Source organism: Silene latifolia, chromosome 1 (assembly GCF_048544455.1).
Source record: "Silene latifolia isolate original U9 population chromosome 1, ASM4854445v1, whole genome shotgun sequence".
NCBI classification, from domain to species: domain Eukaryota; kingdom Viridiplantae; phylum Streptophyta; class Magnoliopsida; order Caryophyllales; family Caryophyllaceae; genus Silene; species Silene latifolia.
In genome coordinates, this window is record NC_133526.1 from 20,286,047 (window position 1) to 20,309,555 (window position 23,509).

The 23,509-nt window shown below is 42.2% G+C and overlaps 1 protein-coding gene across 1 annotated transcript; it reads right to left on the reverse strand.

Moving 5' to 3' along the window:
* Positions 1–6,788: 6,788 nt before the first annotated feature.
* Positions 6,789–7,400, reverse strand: LOC141641581 (peptidyl-prolyl cis-trans isomerase FKBP62-like). The gene has a single exon (XM_074450238.1). The coding sequence runs from the start codon at positions 7,398–7,400 to the stop codon at positions 6,789–6,791; it is 612 nt and encodes a 203-aa protein (XP_074306339.1).
* Positions 7,401–23,509: the final 16,109 nt, after the last annotated feature.

The following is a 23,509-nucleotide window of genomic DNA, read 5'->3' on the forward strand; positions in this document are numbered from 1 at the left end:
CTGGCTGTCGTCTCCGGTCAGGTTCGTTGTGTCAAGGCTTCCTTTTGTTTGTTTTTTTTTTCTTTCGATCGGCGTTTCTGTTTTCCTTTTCCTCTTTGTGTCTCCTCGGCTGCCTTCTCCGGTGGTGGTCCTGCTGCCCGCTGCTTTTCCAAGGTCTGTTTGGGCCGTGGGGGTTTGGGTTTCTGTGGTGGCCGCTGTTGGGTTCGTGGTTGCTTGGGTGCGGTGTGCGATTTTGGTGCGTTGTAGCGTTTAACGTTGTTGCGTGGTGCATTTTGGTTTGTGCTGCGTTGACTCTTGAAACGTTGACCTGCTTCCTGTCATGTTGGCTGCTGCTTTTTGAGTTTTTGTTTCTTCTTTAAAGTCTTTAGTTGGTGTTGCATGGTTCCTTGCGCGTGAAGAGGAAGGCATTTCTTTTATGCCTGAGCTTGTGCGGTATCATTGTCCTTTTTCGAGTATTCATGGGTGTCGGGATGGTTTCGGTAAGGGCCTTACAAAGGCAGCTTGGAAGAAACATTTGCAGGACCGACATTGTCATGACGGGGCGTTGGACCTTACGCGGCAGACTCTTTCTGATAGTTTGACTGTTTATTCCAATGCCGAGAGTTCTTTGAGACGGATGGGGTTCTGGTTGTGTGGGGTGTGTTTTATGACCCATACTCTTGGTGCTAGATGTCGGCATAATCGGGGTGATATTGTGGAGCATCCGGAGTGTGTTGATGGCATTTACTCCTTCCATATTCATGGTATTCCGAGACCTTTGGCTCCTTCTACTTCGGTTTCTTCTGATGATAGTGTGGAGCTCGTTCAGTGGTCTATATCTTCGTTGGATCGTTTGCTGTCTTTGGGCCTTCGCACGGTGAAATCTATTCCTCCTAAGTGCCGTCTTGGGTTTGCTCGGGCTTTGAAAGGGGCCTTGGATGCGGTGTTTGATGCCCCTAGTGATCTCTCCCGCTGGGTTCGTTTGCTTGCTTTACCTCTTTGTTTGCTCAGGACTTTCGCTCCTCGGAGTAATCATGAGTGTCGGTCTGCTATTCGGCGTCGATCGGGAGGAGAGTATTGCCGGGCTATTCTTGCTTGGGGGACACCGGGGGGTTTGCGGTTATTCTGAGAGTGCTTTGATGAGGGTCCTTCTTCTTTTTATGTGGATGAGGATCTCGATTTGAGTGACCTTAACCTCCGCCAATGCCGGCGGAAAATATCGATGGGCATTATCTCCGCCGTCGTGCGAGTGCTTTCTTCCTCTGGGGTCGCCCCCTACTCCGATGCCACTCTCATGGCCCTGCGTGAGAAGCATCCTGTCGCCCCGCCTCCTTCATTGCCTCCTCTGTCTGGGGATCATCATCCTCTGGTTGCCTCTTCCGCGGTGGTCTTGGATATGATTCGGAGCTTCCCTCGTGGTACTTCTTGTGGGAGGGATGGTTTTCGTGCCCAAAGACCTTATGGACTGTTTGAGTGGCGCCGCTGCGTGGCTATCTCCGATGATTTGATCACTTCTATTACTAGGGTGGTTAATCTTTTTCTTGAGGGTCGGTGCCCTCTTCCTCCTGGTGAGTACATTGCCGGCGCCTCCTCTCACACCACTCGTTAAACCGGGTGGTGGAGTTCGTCCTATTGCTGTCGGTACGGTCTGGAGACGGCTTGTCTCTAAGGTTGGTGCTTCTATGGTTGGCCCGTCCTTATCTTCTTATTTTGATGGGCTTCAGTTCGGGGTGGGTGTGTCCGGTGGAGGAGAGGCTATCTTGCATGCCTTGAACCGCTCATTGAGGCTCGGGGGAACGGGTGGGGCTTTCTATGTTGCCGGTTGATTTCGACGCGTTCAACCTTGTTGACCGTTCGACCATGCTTCAGGAGGTCCGCCGTCGGTGCCCGGCTCTCTCCCGTTGGGTGGAGTTTTGTTATTCCAGCCCGGCCCGCCTTTTTTATGGGGAGCACTGCTTATGGTCTTGTCAGGGTGTTCAGCAGGGTGATCCATTGGGGCCTTTGCTTTTCGCGTTGGTTTTGCATCCTTTGGTTTGCAAGATCCGGACACTTTTGACCTCACTTTGCAGGCATGGTACTTAGATGATGGCACCATTGTGGGAGATACTTTGGAGGTGGGGAAGGTGTTGGACTTGATTAGGTTGGATGGCCCTCGTTTTGGTTTACACCTAAATGTCTCCAAGACGGAGGTCTTTTGGCCTGTTGAGGATCCACGAGCCGGCTCCGGGGTTTTCCCCACTTCTATTTCTCGGCCATTGCGCGGTGTTACGCTTTGGGAGGACCTGTCACAAGATTTGTCCTGGTTTTAGCAGTGAGATTGTGGCGACGAGAGTAACCAAGACCATTGAGCTGATGGATTTGGTTGCGAGGATTGAGGACCCGCAGTGTGAGTTGCTTCTTCTTCGAGCTTGTACTGGTATATCTAAGCTCTACTTCTCTCTTCGTACTTGCTCCCCTAGTGTTTTTGGGTCTGTTCATCTTCCTTTTGATGCCGCTCTGCGTTCTAGCTTGGAACGTATTGTCACCGCATCAGGGCCGGGTTTTGGGGATTGGCAGTGGCGCCTTGCTACATTCCCTTTTCATCTGGGTGGCCTTGGTGTTTATGCGGTCGGAGATGTTTTGTTCTATGCTTTTATTGCGTCCCGCTTGCGATCTGTTGGTTTGCGAGCTAAGCTCCTCGGCCCTTCTCGTGTTGTAGCCGCCGGCCCTGCTTTTGATGATGCCGCACAGTGTTTTATCGCGACTACGGGTTCGATATTTTAGGTCACCCTAGTGAAATTGCGCCCCAAACTTATGAAGAAATTGGCGGATATTTATTTCACGACGGTTGCTCTCTTGCCTCGAGTCTGTTTTTCTTTGACACCTCGCCGGATCGCTCTATGGCGGTCTCGGCAGGCTCTCACTCCTCCGATTGGTTACGTGCGGTTCCTATCTCGGGGTTGGGGCGGACTATGAACGTGCGGACTTACCGTAGTGTCTTTGGGGTATCGCCCGGGTGTTCCGTTATTCTCGGTATCTAGGCCCCGTCCCCGCTTGCTCTCGGGTTTTTCTGGGATGTTTTTGGGGACCATGCTGTTTCTTGTCTTTTGGTCTTGTGGGCGTTAAACATCGGCATAACCTTGTCCGGGACACTCTCTTCGACATCTGCTATAGATCCGGTATTTCTGCGGGGAAGGAGGTTGATATCGGTTTGGTTGATGGGCATGGTGGCTCTCTTCGTCCTGCGGATTTATTGCTTTATTCTTGGGACGGGGGCGTGATGTGTGCGTCGACCGACGGGTTCTTCACCTTTGACTCGGGCGGGTTAGCGGATTTTGTGCGGGCCGGGTTGTCGCCGATCTTTGCTCAAAAGTGTGCTAAGTATGGGGATTTGTGCGCGGTAGCGGGTTATGGTTTCCTACCTTTCTCTTTCTCTTCACTTGGGAGTTGAGTTCGGATCTTTGTTGCCTTGCTCAAGCGGATCCGAAATTCTCGGCATCTCGGATCTTTGGGGCTCGGTAGCCGCTTACATTTTTACTCGTATTAGCTTTACTATTGCTAAGGGTGTGGGAGCCCAGATTGTCTCTCGGCTCCCCACCAATTTCATGTAAACCTTTTAATTTTATTATAATGCAAGTTGTGCGCATTTTATATAAAATAATAATAATAATAATAATAATAATAATAATAATAATAATAATAATAATAATAATAATAATAATAATAATAATAAAGTTGAGATAGGAATAGGATATAATATTATAATATTAGTAAAATTCTAGGAAGGTGCGAAATTAGGAAATAGATTAGCGTGTAGCTGACTCAGCGAATTCAACTTTGCGCATTGAATTTCAAACAGCAGCCATTTTCTCGTTACCAATCGGAATAAAGCTTGTGATCATGCGTTGGAAAGCTAAAAAAATAAGCTTTCACCTCCAATTTGAATCACCCTCATAGGAGCTCTACAACTCTATATATGATCATTTCAAAATACCTCTAAAATAAGTGATCACATTTCCAACTATGACACATTTGTGCAAGCTTCCTATTAATCTTTCATAGTCTATCTTGTACTTTAGACACACACACAAATGATCCTATAACCATAGAATATGAGGGGTATTACCAAAAAGTCTAACCTTATGTTTGTTATTATTATCTTTAAGTTTGAATTTTGCAGCTATTTAATTAAGTGAAACAATGCCCTTAAATATTTCCCTAATGACACCTTAGATAATTACTAAATATGTATTTTTAATGTTTTACCTCTCTAATCACGTGAGTCCACACGATACCTTAATCCTTATGAGTAGTAGGGTTATACATGCTCAATGTCATGCCAAAATTATCACTGCCCAAAATTTACTCAGGTTCTCCGACTATTCATTTAATTGATGGTTTCAATCTGAATTGAGAATGTAACCTGAATATGACAGATAAAAATAATAATAACCATAAATGTCAATTAGAATGAAAAAAAAAACAATATTCTTGTATTTTGAATAAATTCAGAAAATTAACGTGTCTTTGCAAAATTAATATTTAGTTGTTAAACATAAATATTAACTAGTTAAAGACACTACTCTTTAGTAATTGTAATCAAATATTGATGATAAACTCACGTAGAACACCAAGCTTCCTTTAGGCCAACTCAATATTCACTTGAAAATCCGAGTGATCGTCACATATTTATTACCCAACGTGTATATGCAATTTGGTCAAATAATGGTCTTCCTTTGGCCGACCATTATTCGCATGAATTAAACACACTAAACCCAAAAATTGAATTTATTCACCTCAAAGCTTTATGGGCATTATCTTTATGAGTGTCATAAATAAAATGATACTCCTTTAACTTAATTTTCAGATTTAATATTGGCATTTCCATTATCACAAGATACCTAGCACAACATCTAACCTCATATTTGAAAAAAAATTAGACATGTAAGTGACACTCTTGGCGTAGTAATCAAATATTAACAGTAAAATAATGCCAAATATAAAACCTTCATTTGGACCGACTTGACACTCACACAAAAAGCCGGATAACTGTTACATATTTTATAATACCCGCCTCTTTAGGGGACTTTGCAGAGGACCCCTGTGTCCGTTAGACCTTTTAGAAAGACGATATTAGACTTAATTCACATACCTGATCCAAAGTTACTCCACCTAGTAGAGGTAACTCGACCGAGTAGGTAAGGCACTCGACCGAGTATGCCTTACTCGGTTGAGTCACGGTGACACTTGATCGGGTATTGCTAGTTCAGTGGTTATTTCGCGATCGTGAGCCGGGTTTTATATTTTTTTCGCTTTCTCATTTCTTTCATTTCTCTAAACCTAAAATTAGACCTCCTTCCCTTTTCCCCTCTTCTCTTCCCCATTTTACCACATTTGAATCCTCTACCTAGAAGAATAACATGGGAGCGGGATTAGCGAGTCGGGACCTAGCTTCCGGTTGTCAGTCAATTAGCAAGGTAAGTCGTTGTCACCATCTTTGATATTAGTAACGTTAATGGTTAGTTGCGATAGAGTCGTATTGATTGTTGTAGGTGGCGATGTTGGTGTCTTATATGCATAAGTGTGAATCTTGCGCTTATAAGAGAATTCGCTAGAGGTAGGGTTTTCTACTTAGTACAGTTTGTGATTGATTTTATTGTTGTGATTGTTTGTCATAGTGATTACATTATTGTGCTTGTTGATATAGTTGGATGTTGGAGGGTTGGGATGGATATTGTGGAGCCCATGTCAGGAGATGGTTTCACCCCCATGTTTCGCCCCTTGTGACTCATGTCGCAAGGGGGATGTTGACATTAATGAGGTGGGTTCGCTCGTTGCGATGAGCGAGGATTGTGATGTGCAGTGTTGCGGGCTGACATCGGCTGGGGTGGGTTACCTGTTGCGATGGGAACCCGGATACTCGTTGCGGTGAGAGCCATTGGTTACCATGGAGATCGGAGTTGGTGGAGGTCGATAATGATGTGTATACTTATGATGTTCTGTTGTACTTGTCGTTTCTACTTTCATTATATTTCTGTTGTTGACTTTGTGTGGTGCTTGTGTTGTTTCTTATTTTGTCTTACTTGTCTGCGGTGATCCATTTGATATTGCCGGCAAATGGTGAGCAGGTAGTCCTATTAGGTGTATGATGGTTGCTGTGAGCTGTGACAAGGTTTCTTGGAGGGCGCGTGACATCGTTGAGTCTCACCTAATGTAGACGTTAGTAGTTTGAGCTACTTGAAATCTTTCGCTGTCAGTCTTTTATTTTAGTTTGTTTTGTAACAGAATTTCTATTTTAAGTTATTAAAGTTGTAATTGTTTTGTATTGCCAATTTGATATACACTACCTCGGGCAACTGAGATAGTAGCGCCTTTATTTATTAAGGAAGGTCTAGCTAAATACTCCTTGGTAAATGAGGGTGTTACATATTTATTACCACAAGTGTGATTGAACCTCTGCCAATCCTTAGGCTGACCACTATCCGCATGAAATCCAATTGCACAATATCTTGATGTTTTAAGTTATTTAATCTACATAATAAAGGTCTTTTTGGCGACTTACTATTTCAATTAAATAACCTAAAATAGAAGACACCTTATATAAAGACTATAGCCAAATATAAGTGAACCTGAAAATTAGTCTTTAAATGACAAGTGACTTAAATATTTAATAGTAGATAAAATTATCACCATAAAGTCGGTCAATGTTCACAAACATAAATACATATAAATTTGTTTTTCACTTGTCAAGCAAATTACCAACGTATGACCATACAACCAGGGGCGTATTTAGGGGAGATGCAGTGGGTGCAAATGCATCCCCTCTGCTTCTAAAATAAATATATTACAGAACAGTAAGCTTTAATTTGTTTATTTTGTCTCAAGGGGTCAAAAAGATAAGCGGCTCGCTTTCCATTGGGTTTCAAAGCAAGACAATCAACAACATAATGAAGCTCACGAGCCACGTCCTTATTATTCTGGTCAAGTTTCAAGGCATGCTCAAAATCATCTAGGGCTTCCACAAGGAAATGCAATTTCTGAAAGGCTAAACCTCTACGGTAGAAGGCTTTCACATTACAGAGATCAAAGTTCAAGATAAGATTACAATAACACCAAGCCTGATTGTAATGAGAGAGTTTCAACTCACATGCCGCTAAATTGAGAACAAGGGATAGGGCAAGGGAAGTGGCAGTCTGCTGGTCACGTGTACAAGGAATTCCGAGGAAACAGAAGAACTGAAGAGCTTGTTTATAGAGGCTAACAGCTAAAGAAAGGTTTCCCTCTTTGAAAAGGGAATTACCCCTATCTTTCATCATATAAATGTTGTAAATCGATGGATCCCCCATATTCATAATCCAGTGAATAAGAATATCGTCATCCATACCAGCATCATCCATAATAAACAGTTCACAAAGATTCAGAAGTAAAGCTTGATAATCCATTGGTAAAAGCGAGGATTAAACTTGAAAATAAACAGGATTAAACAACTAGCTAATCAAACTCTATCCCGCAACGGAACTTTCAACGAAATAGCCGACGACAAACACGATTAATCAGGACAACTGATCTGAAAGAGAGAAAGGCAATCCCACAAAAACAAAAATTCGCATACCAGGAAGAAAAGGAATCAGAGAAGATGAAGCCAACTTCTCTACCGCCGGGAAAGCAAGTGATAGACAGAAACACTCGTCGACGACCTGTAAAATTTGATGATGAGGTCACCGGCGAGAGAGCTGCTTCAGATTGGCTGCGGAGATAGGCGGTGGGATTGGGGATTTTTTGGGGGTTTCTAGAGAGAGGGAGGTATGGGTTACTTACAAATGAGATTTTGTCTACGGAGTCGATATTTGTCAATTGGATATATGTAATGTTAGTTATTTTGATCACTGTTGGGAAATTGATTTGCACGAACAGGTATTGACAATAGCAAAATCGCACCGAATCGATTTTACTTTCCTAATAGAATAATTCGACCCTTATCAGTACCTGGGTTAAACCGAATTTCCTATTGAGATAAGATGTTGCCTTCTGATTTTTGGCACAAAAATCAGAGACGTAATATAGAAGTATTTTGCATAGATTGTTATGTCGTTCTATGATGCAAAAGAGATTATTTTCCAATATTCAATCTTCACATTCCCATGTCTATTTATATAGATATGGAGGGGAAAATGGGAGAATGTATTTCTGAATAGTTGATACTCTTCATAAATTCAACCAGATTCAACCCCATCATAGTTATTTGAACGACAACTATACCGTAATTCCTTAATAATTATGCAAGTGTACACTCCGTACTTCCCGAACTCGCATTATAATATTTAGAAATTACCCATCTACGAACCAACGTTAATTACGCCAAATGAACCGGTAATTATTCTTAAATCAACAACAATCACAAGACATCATATATTATATTAAAGTTGAAACCATCAGCCTATTTGATCGCCACGTGTCAACAACCTATTCATACGCCACGTGTCATTTGCTGGATTTCTAAGAAGACGTAACTTAAAAATAAAAATAAATAAAAATATATAGAGACAATCACGTATAATATATGTAGGTTAGGTTAGGAGTAACTTTCATACTACATCTTAGGAAATTTTCTAGATTTGCGTAAAACACAAACACAATAATTTTGATTCCATAAATAAAATTGTTAGCATATATCTTTGGGTAATATTTGATATTATATGTTAGTTTTAGGATTACCATCATTGTAAGATTCCTTTTTTAATGTATAACTCAATTACTAATCATATCATTCATTAGCTTTACGAGTCAATCGCGGCAACTGAATATATGATGAGTAATTTCTACTAATTTAACTATTTTACATAATTAATATATTCACTTTCTAAGATTAAGCGGAGACTCTATCTTACCGGGATATCTATAGTTACGTGTAATACCCATCCTTTTAGAGACTCGTTGACCAACCTTGACCGACGTTTGGGGCAGGTGATAACCGTTAGGAATGCGTGCAAGAGGTGCCTTGTGTCTTGTTTAACCTTAGGAGTGTGTGGTACTCGATAGAGTAGAGGCTACTCGATCGAGTAGCTTGGGTACTCGGTCGAGTAGGGGCCACTCGATCGAGTAAGTGGGTTACTCGATCGAGTAGCGTCTTTTCAGCGAGGGTTTATAATCGTGTTTTGGTAAATCGCAAATCATTTCCGCCTCTTTCCTTCAGACCTAGATGCCGCCTTTCCCCTTTCCCTTCACCATAAATTCTTCCATGAGAGCATTTGAGGATGTTAGTGCCTTGGGGATGCGTTGCTTGAGTCGTGTAGCGGTCTTAACGCCGATCTAGGATGCGTAGGTATGTCATCGTCATCATCTTTGTCTTTGTTGTTCCTTGTAGGGTTGTATTGGTAGTAATAGGCTTGTATACTGTTTGTATAGGGATTACTTGCTTGGTTGATGTCGTATGGTTGATCGAGGAATCGCTGCTTTTGGTTAAAGGTAGGTTCGCCTACTTAGTTTCTGTTGGTTGTTAGAGTGTCGGTTGTTGTTGTTGATTGTTGTTGTTGTTGTTGTGGTTGTTGTTGTTGTCGTTGTTGTTGTCGTTGTTGTGATACAGCTGGTTGTGACTGATTGTCTTTGGTTCTCGAGGTGCGTCCTCGGCTGAGTGGAGTCACTTGCGGGAGTGGCTTCACGCCCTAGTTTCGCCCTCCGTGGAACCCGCCACGGGAGGGGATGTGCACATTAATGGGACAGGGTTTATCGCTCGGTATGATGAGCGGGGATTTGGTGGGTACGGCTGCGGTCCCCCACTGGCAGGGCTGGTCCAGTGGACAGTCGGTGACGGAGATTGGTTGGAGTGGTTGTGACGGTGTGTGTGTGTGTGTGTGTGTGTGTGTTTGGTTGCGTTTGTAATATGTTGGTACCATTTGTTGTGTCATGCCTCAGTTACTGACCTTGTGTGGTGTGTCTTGTTTGTTTTGTTTTGTCTGTCGTGATCCCTTATGGTGAGCAGTCCCTCTTAGCAAGTTGTCTTGGATGGTAGCTGGAGTCCTGGCGGGGATGAGTCTTCACGAGTAATGTCAGAAGTAGTTATATAGCTTTGACGAGTTGTACCTTTTGTTTTAGTAGTTTGGTTGTATCACTTGTAAAATAACTTTAAATGTTCTTTTATTGACCTTTGATGATTACTTTTCTCGGGCAACCGAGATGGTGGTACCCTTATATGCTAGGGAAGGTCTTGTTAAGGCTCCTTGGTATATGGGGGTGTCACAAAGTGGTATCAGAGCGACGATTTTAGAACCTGTAACAAATGAGCCTAATGAACATAGTGAGTCTAATGAAATGAACCTGGTGTATGTATATTGGGAGCCCCAGCTGATGCTAGATTTTGGGTGAGTAGGCGCCCTCATTTCAAAATCTTGGCCCAATTATGCTTAAGCCAGTCACTGGGTATGGGGATGTTGAGTCGGCAATTAGGTGCCTAATGTGTATGGTGATTATGTTAGAATTGATTGTGGTCGAGTCTCTGTTGAAGTTAGCATGTGCGTAATAGTTATGTTAGAATCATATATGATGAAGTTTTGATAGAGTTAATATGTGTGTGTGATGATAATGAGGAACGTGAAAGGTTTTATAAGATAGAAGTATGTGAAAAGAGTAGAAACGTGTGATGCGATATGAAATGTGGTAATGGCTGTGTTTGTTTCAAGTTGATAGTAAAGGAAGTTTCTATAAGGATTTATAAGTCTTATAATGGTACTAATGATGATAGTTAAAGAGTTGTAGAATTGTAATGAGAATTATCAAAATAGTAATGGATGAATGTGATATATGAATGGCTGGAAGCTTTTGCGTGTGACGTGATTAATTTGAGTAGATTAATTTTTTTATGTTGAAGCATAATTATGTTGCTACTACACTTGGATGATACCTGGAAATTTAATGTTAAATGAGTGTTTAAAGTAATGTAATTGTAAGTTTTATTAGTGAAGTTGTAGCCGAAAAATTAGACATGGAATAATGTGTCAAAGGTATGTGTAAACGATTTAATGATATGATAAATTATGTGGCGTGAAGTTCGCTATGGAATAATATGATATGTATCTTAGTGGGTGAAAGTGTGAAACCGTTGCGATACATTTGAGTGGTAATAGTGTGATGAGAATGATTACGGTAACCGGTGACGACTTCCGAACTTAGTTCGGGGTCGACATGTGATGTTGTTTTGCAGGAATCTTCAGTTAATCTCGTAATTCCGACCGTGTACCCAACCTTACTTGACCGAGTATGAGTGCCTACTAGACCGAGTAGACCTCACTCGATCTAGTTAGGAAGCTATGACGTCGAAGATGTAGGAATTCCCTACGGAAACTCGACCGAATAGCGCCTACTCGATCGAGTAGAGGGCACTCGATCGAGTACCCAACATGCTCGATCGAGTAAGCTACAGTACCGGCAATTCCACGGGTTCATAAACCCTTTTCCTTACTCATTCTTCTTATTCTTCCTCTAATTTCCGCAAACCCTAAATCTTTTCCTCTCAAATTCCTTGTTGCTAGTTGCTTATGGTGCTCCAAATCCATTGTTTTCTTGCTTCAATTTGTTCCTTTTTACTTCCTAATTAATCAAGGTATGGATGTTTCCTTTATTTCAATGTTTTTGATTAATTGGAATCACCTAAGATGGTAGAATATGTTTAAAAATCGACAAATATGTGTTAAAACTGGTTTCTAATGGTTGTATTATGATCTAGATGATTTCCTTCAATGATTATTGTTGTTGATGATGTAAGAATCGAATTAAAATTGAGTATAAAGTGGCCGAAATTGTTAGGGTTTGGTAGATTGAATTGATTTTTGGTTGTCTATTACATGAAAAAGGATAAAAATTGAGTAATGTGTGTTGTATATATCATGAATAGGGTTGATTTTTGTGATTTTCACCCCAAAATTTGTCATAAAGCTCCGTCTTAAAAGTGCCCCAAACTGAAATTCGCCTCATATAATTGGAAATTTGAGTTGTACATGAATGTATTTTGAAGGTTTAAGTCCTAAAAGTTGTAGTGGTTGAGTTAATTCATGTTAATTATATTAAATTTTCACATCTGTAGAGACCGTCTGAACTTTAAGAATTTGAATTTTACTTGTAATTTGGGAATTGTTGGTGATAGTGTGTACTTAGATGATTCTTTCATGATTAAATATGTGTACATTGTATGTTTTGGTGCATATGTGTTGTTGTATTTAAATGGTATGTTGAATCAGATGCCGAGACTAAACCTAGGGACCAGACAAAGTAAGAGAGGTAGGGCTGCCCAGCCCGAAGTTGGGGAGGGGAGTGGACCGGTGGTACCAGTTGTACCAGAGTACCCGTCCGTGGTCTTTGTAGACTACGCACAACGGGATAGGTTTGTAGCCTTACAGTCCCGTAAGATGAGACCGACTCGCTGTGTGGACACGACTCTTTTAGAGGACCTGGGTATTGAGACGGATGTCCGTCATATCTTCGAGACTTTGGGATTCACCGGGCTATACCGTTTACGGAAGCATTCATATGCATTTCCGACCCTTGAGTTCATGAGCTCATTTAAATACGAGCCGGCTGAGCAGACTTTGCAGTTCCGTCTTATGAACACCAGTTTTGTTTTGACCATGGACCTTTTTGCCTCTCACCTTGGCTTGGCTAAGCCTCCCAAGGGATCTCTTCGTGACATACCGTCTGAGTGTGGAGTTTGCCGCCTTATGCCTTGTATCACCGGGAAATCAGGTTCCACCGCTAGCAACATGTTGATAAATGATGTGCAACATGTCACCTTTAGGATCTTTCTCCGTGCCGTGTCGTGTCTCCTTTACGAGAGGTCTGACATGAGTAAGTTAAACTCCCACGAGTTGTTGCTTTTGATGGCGTACCTTAACCCTGAGCGGACTGAAAAAGTGACCTTCAATGCTCCCGCTATAGTATGTGCCAGTCTTGCCTTGATGACCTCCTCTAGCACTAGGTTTTTGAGTTGTGGTGCTATCGCCACACGTTTAGCTGAGAAGCTAACTTCTTTTGAGGCTTACTCGGAGTACATCCCCTTAGCCACCCCGGTCCCTAGCATGGACAGAGATTACTTCCTCGACCTGAAGTGGTTGAGAACTTTGGAGGATGGTAGTTTAGCATGGAGGGTGTGGGGAATGAGTTGGATGAAGATACCAGCTCCTGAGCACCTCCCACCGACAGAGCCTTTACCTGCGGCAGTGGTAGCTGTCGATTCTGATGAGGAGGAGACCGAGGCGCGTCCTGCGAGAAAGACGTACTTCATCGACCCGGAGATCCTCCGAGTCATGCCTGAGTCGAGGAAGGGGGAGAATGTGAGAGTTGCGGAGGATAGACCCAGGATAGGGAGAGGACCACGCCGAGTGCGGGAGAGGATGGCTGAGACACAGCCACAACCGGCAGCACCACCACAACACCCATTTCCTTGTTACCCTTACCTTGATACCCCGGAGACACGTGAGAGCTACCTGGCAGAGAGAGTGTCCTCTACCCTGACGCTCCGAAACATGCATGAGATGGCGTACGCTCAGGGCATTGGGACCTCGGCACCGCATCCGGTTTGGTTGGTGTCACATGCAGGGAGGTGCTTACAATTTTCCCTTTATTTCATTTTACACATTGAACTCCACATTAGCCAAATTTGCCTGTTGACCCTTAGCTACATCCAAATTTAGCCTGCCTTGTCAAGCTAGTATAATGTATGCCTTTGCGGTATATAATTTATTGTGCCAAGTTTGGCCTGTATTGCGTTATTTGGAGATGGTAGAAAAGAAAGAAGGAGGATGAAAACAAAAGAATTGGAAAATGAAAAAAAACGAGAAAAAGAAAAAAATAAGTTGAAAAAAAAATTCAAAAAGAGAAAAATAATAAGAGAAAGAAACAGTGAAAGGAAAACATGTTGTTTGTAGACGGTTTCACTCCTATGCTTTATTTACATTTATTGAGGAGTATTTTCAGTTCGGTTTGGTGAGTTTTGTGCCAAATGAGGGGCGCATGTGCTTAATCCTATAAGTGAGTTGGAAATGGATGTTGTCATATGATTTTGTTTAGGTACTAGCTTGGCCGTCTATACCTCCACATTTCCATAAATGTTTTGCCTTTTCTCACCCATTGCCTCACTTTACCATATTTTTGTAAGCCCTCGGCTGTGACATAACCTTGTTTGGTTGGAATGTATGTACGGTAGTTAGAATTGTCTATCATATTAGTTGCATGCATGTTTATGTGGGTCGTAGTCTAGGTGAGCGGCTATTTATCTTCCTCTCTTATATATATATGCTTACCCTTTGCTTCATGAGAGAAGAGTGACCCGTGAGAGTCCAATTTTAAAGGTCTTGCAAGGTCGACGGTTCAGCTTTCTTTTTAACGGCTACATAACTCGTTTGCATGATTCATATTTCTAATTGATTGTTGATTTTTAGCATTAAATTGGTTTAGGCTTTATAGTTGCATTTCGCTCTGAGATTGAACTCGTTCCAGTTAGGTCCTAGGATCGAGTCTAGTTCTTGCTTGGGGACAAGCAAGGGTTTGGTTTGGGAAGTTTGATGCGTGTCATTTATATGATGTTTTACACCTTATTTTACACGTATTTCAGAGCTCATTTATGTAGTTTATGCTAATATTTTCCCTATTTCCGTCTACTTTGTGTTTTTGTATAATATTGCAGAAATGTGAAGAATCCAGCGGAAATCGAGCCGAATCCGTCCCTGAGTACTTAGCATTGCATTTAACATGAAGTAGTGACTCGAGAGATGAACTTGGTGCGCATTTCAAGGCCTGAAAGATAAATTTGCGAGAGTTTCTGAAGCGGTTTACCAGCTACAGTGGTCTATAGACTGACCTACATGGTCTATAGACTGTCAGAATGCTGAACAGAAGTCTGCAGAAAAGAGGAGCGGTCGATCGACTGACACGTCTAGTCGATCGACCAGAGCACGATTATCAGAAGCTTCTGTACAGCGCAGCTTAGTCGATCGACTGGTCCTAGTGGTCGATCGACTGAATAACGAGTCTGACGCAAATTAGAAGACGTGATAAAGCCCATTATAATTAGGTTATGAGGATTAGGTTACGTGATAATTCCTTTATAACGTGATTCAACTCCTCTGTTTTGATCTGTCTAGTTTTTATGATACATATCCTTAGTTTACATACAATAAAATACATTAGCTATTCGTAGTTTAGAATTCTCCATAAAGTTTGTACCTTACTCTCGGATTCATCGCTTGTTCCTTTGCTACGGTAATTCTAGTTCTTTAATTCCAGTATTGTTTTATTCGTTCGTTAGTATTAGTTCTTGCTAGATAGAATCTCAAGCCCTAGTTACAGTTTTATGCGAATTCATTCCTTCAATTATTTCAATTATGCAATCCATTATGCTTATTATCAAATTAGTTCTTGTTATTTGCGTAAATATGTCTAGCTAAACACCCCGTGCTAAGATGTAGGGGATCTATAGCGTAGATGGCATTAGAATAGGTGACCCCGAATTAGGGCTTGGTCGATCGACTGGCTTAACTAGTCGATCGACTGAGCCGGTTTGTCGATCGACTGGGGTAGCTGGTCGATCGACCGACTTCGTGTCTGATTAGCACCGTTTGTTTCGTTAAGTGCAATATTTGACAATAAGACCGAGAGGAGACTTGTTAGATGCTTAGTTTTGACCGACCCATAGATCGAGAGATAGGGGAGGGCATTAATTAATGAATTAAGACGACTAAATTGCTAAGATCGAAAGATAAGTAATTTAGGCTTTAGGAATCACTTTTCAGGGCGAGAGCTAGTATTAGTGAGACCTAGGGACTGGTAGCATAGGCCGAAAGGAGCTACTAGTTAACTTGGACCGAGAGGACCTGTTTTACCCATCCTACACGACTGTATTTCGGACTTACCTAGGATTATGTGCCATCGCAGCTATACTGAACCGACCGTCTTAGCATTTCTTTTATCATTGTTTACATCCTTTATTACTTTTATTTGCTTATTTAGTTTATGTTATTAGATTTAGATTTAATTCATATCAAAACCCCCTCAAACTGTTACCCTTAGACTAAAATTAAAAGCAACTATTATCTCCCTACCTCCCTGTGGATCGACCCTTACTACCGCTTGCTAGTTGTAGTTTGGAAATTATAAATATTATTTTTGATACTCACATCGACAGGTATCAAATTTTGGCGCCATTGCCGGGGAGGCAGCGCTAGTTTTAGTTGTTTATTTATTTTAGTCTTTTCCTAGTTTAAGGAACTTTTTGTTCCTTAAACTTTTCTCATCTTCTTGTTGTAGTTTATTCTTATGCGCAGGTCTCAAAAAGGCGAATTGTTTCCCCTTGATCTCGAGCTAGAGAGGACCCTGCGAATTAAGAGAAGGCTATTTCAAGAAGCACAGTCCGAGGAAGAGCCTAGTTCTCGGTCTAGTTTTTACGAGAACGAGCTATTTGAAGAAAATCCACCACCATCTCCAGTTTCTTCCACAGATACCGTTACTGTAACACCCCCATATTCAGAGGAGCCTTAACTAGGCCTTCCTTAGCATATAAGGGCGTTACCATCTCGGTTGCCCGAGGTAAGTAATCATCAAAAGTCGATAAAAGAACATTTATTGTTATATTACAAACGTTACAGCCAACTTAACCAAAATAAAGATACAACTCGTGAGCTACACACTATCTATATCGAAACTCGTGAGAACTCCTCCCGCCAGGACTCCAGCTATCAACAACATCAACACCGCTAAGACCGACCGCTCACCATAAGGGATCACGGCGGACACATAGGAACAACAAGACAACCACACAAGGTCGATCTTGAGATAAGACAGACAAACCAAAAACATCTATCAACACAACACAACACAATCAGTCACACACAAATCATACCCACTCCAATCAATCTCCGTCACCGACCGAGTCCACCGGACCACCGCCGCAGGGGGGACCGCAACCGTACCCACCAAATCCCCGCTCATCATACCGAGCGATAACCCTGTCCCATTAATGTGCACATCCCCTCCCGTGGCGGGTTCCACGGAGGGCGAAACTAGGGCGTAAAGCCACTCCCGCAAGTGACTCCACTCAGCCGAGGACGCACCTCGAGAACCAGAGACAAACAATCACAGACAGCTGCAATACAACAACAACCAACAAACTGTATATACCAACCGACTACCGCATATACGCTGCCACACAAACACAACCACAATACAACAACCACGATACGACAACCGACACACTAGACTATCCACAAAAACTGAGTAGGCAAACCTACCTTTAAGCAACTGCAACCACTCCATGCCAACATACGAAATATCCAAAGAATCAAGCAACACCTATATCCACAACACAATCATCTATCACTACCAAGCAAACCCTAACTGCAAACACAAGGATACGGATGATGATGATGACATACCTACAAGAAGAAACCTGGCAAAAGACCGCTACCCGACTTAAGCTATGCTCTCCTAAGGCACAAGAACCTTCAAAGGCTTCCATGGAGGTTATATGGTGAAGGGAAGGGAAAGAGGCGACCTAAGGATCTGAAGAAATGAGGCGGAAATGATTTGCGGATTTAACAAAACGCGATTATAAACCCTCTCTGAAAACCCGTTACTCGATCGAGTGGCCCACATACTCGATCGAGTGTCCCCTACTCGATCGAGTATCCATGCTACTCGATCGAGTAGCCTCTACTCTATCTAGTACCACTCATAACTCACAACCCAAGGTAACTTTGGTACGCACTTCTAAGGACTATTACCGCTCCCAAGGTCAGTCAACGCTGGTCAAAGAGTCTCTAAAAGGGCGGGTATTACAGTCTTCCCCCCTTAAAAAGAACTTCGTCCCCGAAGTTCAACTCACCCAACCAAGGCACACAAAACGTAAACGAAACAACATCACTATCTCTTTTTTTTTTTTTACATAGGTTACTACTCCCCGGAAATACCATCCCCCCATGTCATCATCATCACTGTCTAACGCTTCATATAGATCGACCTCTACGAGCTACTACTTGAAATACCAACCGGCACAACATTACGAGATTACCCTTCACAAGCGACAACCATCAACACGAAACATACTATCAACACACCATATGATTATACCACCATGTTACTTAGCAACGCGATTCTATTCCAACACATGACATCATAACTATCTCTTTGTGACCGACTTTTAAAACATACTATAACTTTCACTTTGACACACGAATTACTCAACGAACCAAAGCAAACAATTACAACTTCATACAAGAAATGTAACCACAGTAATAGAAAACCTTATAAACAAGCAACAAAATAATTGCAATATCGGCCTTTTTATATTGCGACATTACTCTTCCCCTCTAAAAGGAACTTTGTCCCCGAAGTTCACCACCAAATCGTTACACATGTTACATATTACTCGCATCTCGGCATGTATCCAAACCATGTTTTTTGTTATTGACATTACTTATTAATTAGACAACCATTAAACCATAAAAACGTATGCAACCATATTCGAATAACTAACCACCGTCAAGAATGCATGTATGCCTCAATTGTACATTTATATAGGAAATATACCATTCCGGTGAATTATAAGTAGCAGACATTACGGATGTAAAATGAACGCAATAAGAAACAATTACAACTTCACTATTCGTTACTAATACGCACCTAAAATCCAAGCACGACTTCCAACAAATGAAATTAACGGTTCAAACATGTTACTAATCATCAATAACCATGTTAAACATCAAAACATGTAATTATATAACCATTAAACAATTTTAATTTTACGAAAAGTACCTGTAACAGTGCTACTCGATCGAGTATATAGGGTACTCGATCGAGTGCCCGCTACTCGATCGAGTGTCTTGGCTACTCGATCGAGTAGCCCTGAGATCAGAATACTTCACTTCTGTCACACCTGTAGCTACTCGACCGAGTATGGGGTACTCTGTCGAGTACCTACAGGTCAAAATCCTGGAAAATCCTGTCATAACACCACATATATATATAATCGTCACATAACGCGAGTCGGGATGACTTCCCGACCCCTAAAATCAATCATGCAACAATGTCAAACTAGCAAATCCGGCCTTATGGCCATCCATACAAACCAAAATAAAAGTTCTAACTAACAACGACTACTATCGTCCAACACCATCAACCATAAACAAGGATAAAGAAGAGGAGTATCACTCCTGCTGCTGCTGCTGCTCATCCATCATCTCATCTCCACCACCATCTCCTCCCGAGGTGCCTGCTCCTGACGACCCAATACCCGCATCAACCCCTGCTTCAGCTCCAGGACTCACATACCATGGGGTCAAGCCACCGTAAGCAAAGGACTGAGGTGTCCCCCAAGCTGACTGATCCACCCCGTAAGAGTGGAAAACCCCACTATAATCCCCGACTCCACTCCACCACACTGGATGCGGTCCCTCGGTCCCAATCCCCTGAGTGTACGCCATCTCATGCATATTCTGGAGTGTCAAAGTAGATGACACTCTCTCTGCCAAGTAGCTCGAACGCGTCTCCGGAGTGTCGAGGTAGGGGTAACAAGGAAAAGAGTGCTGCTGCGGTGGTGCCGCCGGCCGTGGTCTAGTCTCAGCTGTCCTCTCCCTCACCCGACGAGGTCCTCTCCCCAACCTGGGTCTCTCCTCCACCACTGTCACATTCTCCCCCTTCTTCGGCTCGGGCATCACCTGAAGGATCGTGTCATCAATGAGGTAGGTCTGCAACTGCCGGGGCACATCGTCATCCTCCTCCTCCTCATCGGAGTCAACAGCTACCACCACCGGGTCTAACGGCTCTGTCGGTGGAAGGTGCTCAGGAGCCGGGATCCTCATCCAGCTCATACCCCACACCCTCCAAGCTAGGCCACCATCAGCTAAAGTTCTCAACCATTTCAGGTCGAGGTAGTAGTCTCGGTCCATAATAGGCACCGGTGTAGCCAGAGGAACATACTCAGAAGAAGCCTCAAAGGAGGCTAGCTTTTCAGCTAGCCGAGTGGCGATAGCACCACAACTCAGGTACCGGGTGGTAGAAGTAGCCATCAAAGCAAGGCTAGCACACACCATGGCGGGAGCATTAAAGACCACCTTCTCGGCCCGCTCCGGGTTGAGATAAGACATCAGAAGCAACATCTCATGATTGTTCAGTTTACTAATATCCGGTCTGTCATAAAGGAGGTTCGAAATAGAACGAAGAAAGATCCTCAAAGTAACATGTTGAACATCATTAATCAACATGTTGCTTGAGGTGGGAGCTGGCTTTCCGGTAAGACAAGGCATTAGGCGGCAGACACCGCACTCAGAAGGGATCTCACTGATGGAATCCTTGGGAGGCTTGGCCAACCCAAGGTGAGACGCAAAAAGGTCCATGGTCAACAGGAAACTTGTGTTCATCAAGCGAAACTCAACAGTTTGTGCAGCTGGCTCGTATTTAAACGAGCTCATAAACTCCAAGGTAAGAAAAGGGTAAGAATGCTTCCTCAGCCGATACAACCCCGTAAACCCCAAAGTCTCAAAGATGTGACGGACATCCGTCTCAATTCCCAAGTCAGTAAGAAGTGTGGTATCCACACAACGGGTAGGCCTCATTTTGCGTTTCTGTAACGCCACAAATCGCTCTCTCTGTTTAAAGTCTACAAACACCACCGAAGGGTACTCCGGTACCGCGGGTACTATGGGTCCACTACCTTCCCCAAGCTCGGACTGTGATGCCCTCCCCCTCTTGCTCTGACGGGTCCCTATGTTCAGTCTCGGCATCTGTTTCAGCATATGGTTTAAACAAGCTTGCATAGGCATGTAAAGCACATAACTCACACGATTGAACTTTGAATACTCAGCTAGGTACACGCTTTCACCAACAAATTCCAATTTGATACATAAATTCAGTTTATAGTAACTCAGACGATCTCTATAGTTGTGAAAATTTTAGCATGATAAACACAATCTACTCAACCAATTCGGATATCATGGCATGACTCAATATGCTATTTCATGAAATTACTTGATATCATGTACGATATTCATATATGTTCATAGAAAGGCAACTTAAAGCAAGTCATCATCCACCTTCAACATTAGAAGCAATTAACTCAACTAGGCTAGTCAGACGGTCTCTACAACTGTAACAAATTGACATATTCATCAACAATTAACATCACCATTATCACATTAAAAGCTTAACTCTTGCATATGCATTCATATCTAACACAAAATCTCAATTATAGAAAATGAAATTCAATTTGGGGCACTTTTAAGACGGAGTTTTAAGACAAGTTTTAAGATGAAAATCACCAAAATCCAACTCCTAGCATAGTATGTGTAACATATAGTACTCAATTACATCATCCAACATGTAGAAAACAACCAAAAAGCAATTTTGATTTTGTAAACCCTAGAAAATTCGCCCCCAATTTGGCAATTTCTATGCTATTTTTGGAGCAATTAATCATTAATAATCATGAAAGGGAAGCATATGAATCACATTACAACAATTAAAAGCAATAATTCGCCCATATGAATCGAAATTTCAGTTAATTCTACCATTCTAACAAGTTCAAAGTGATAAAACATGTAAATAAGGAAGAAGTTCATACCTTGATTAGATCGGAAAGTAAAAGAACGAAATTAAACAAAGCAAACAACCCAACTAATCACCACCAACAAAAGGAGAGGAGAGTTTTGAGAGAGATTTAGGGCTTAGGGTTCGAATAGAAGAAGAAAGAATGAGAGGAATAAGAAGAAATAAGCGTTTTAAGAAACCCGTAAGAGGCTCTGTACTGTAGCCTACTCGATCGAGTGCCTAGGGTACTCGATCGAGTGCCCTCTACTCGATCGAGTAGGTGCTATTTCGTCGAGTATCTGAAGAAAATTTCTACAACCCGGCGTTATAGCTTCCTAACTAGATCGGGTGAGGTCTACTCGGTCTAGTAAGCACTCGCGCTCGGTCAAGTAAGGTCGAGTACTCGGTCAGAAATACGAAGTAAATTGAAAATTCCTGCAAAAACAATATCGCGTGCCGATTCCAAACTATGTTCGGAATTCGTCACTAGTTATCATACTCACTCATGTATTACCATTACTACTCAAGCATATCATACCGTCTCATCAGACAAGATTCATGTCATATTACGCTACAACAAATTTACCCAACTCGGTTTACCTGCTTCCGAGTCAATCATATACATAATCACGTCATCATACCATATCTAAACTCGTCTTACCACACTGTTATCAGCTTAGTCTCATGTTAATGCAAAACATATATCTAACGATAATTATTCTTCCATATGTCATTCAAAGGTATTACTAACATGTTCCAATTTCAATCATAAGCAAATTATTCTAAACAAATTAATTATTACACAGCGGAAACTTTCAACCATAAAACATTGCACAACCGCATCTCTATTTGTTATTTCTCACATTATAACTCAACATTTTTAACTATCCTCATTATAGCTACAGTAGGACTTATAAACTCATATAGGATTACCATTACCGACAACTTGAAACAAACACCAACATATTCACTTTTCATACTACAGCATGCACTTCCACATTTTTCATGCATTCCTATTAAGTAAAACCTACATCGCATAAGCTCACTAATTTTATCCAACTTCACCATATACGATCCAAGTGCAACTATCCTGCTTATACCAACTTCAACAAGACTCATCCACAGGTAGTCCCAACGAAATTAACATACACATTAGACATACACACGGACTCCACATTCCCATACCCAGTGACTGGCTTAAGTACAATGAGGCCAAGATTTTGAAATGAGGAGCCTTAACTAGGCCTTCCTTAGCATATAAGGGCGTTACCATCTCGGTTGCCCGAGGTAAGTAATCATCAAAGGTCGATAAAAGAATATTTATAGTTATATTACAAACGTTACAGCCAACTTAACCAAAATAAAGATACAACTCGTGAGCTACACACTATCTATATCGAAACTCGTGAGAACTCCTCCCGCCAGGACTCCAGCTATCAACAACATCAACACCTGCTAAGACCGACTGCTCACCATAAGGGATCACGGCAGACACATAGGAACAACAAGACAACCACACAAGGTCGATGATCGAGATAAGACAGACAAACCAAAGAACATCTATCAACACAACACAACACAATCAAATACACACATAATCATACCCACTCCAATCAATCTCCGTCACCGATCGTCCACTGGACCACCACCGCGAGGGGACCGCAACCGTACCCACCAAATCCCCGCTCATCATACCGAGCGATAACCCTGTCCCATTAATGTGCACATCCTCTCCCGTGGCGGGTTCCACGGAGGGCAAAACTAGGGCGTAAAGCCACTCCCGCAAGTGACTCCACTCAGCCGAGGACGCACCTCGAGAACCAGAGACAAACAATCACAGACAGCTGCAATACAACAACAACCAACAAACTGTATATACCAACCGACTACCGCATATACGCTGCCACACAAACACAACCACAATACAACATCCACGATACGACAACCGACACACTAGACTATCCACAAAAACTGAGTAGGCAAACCTACC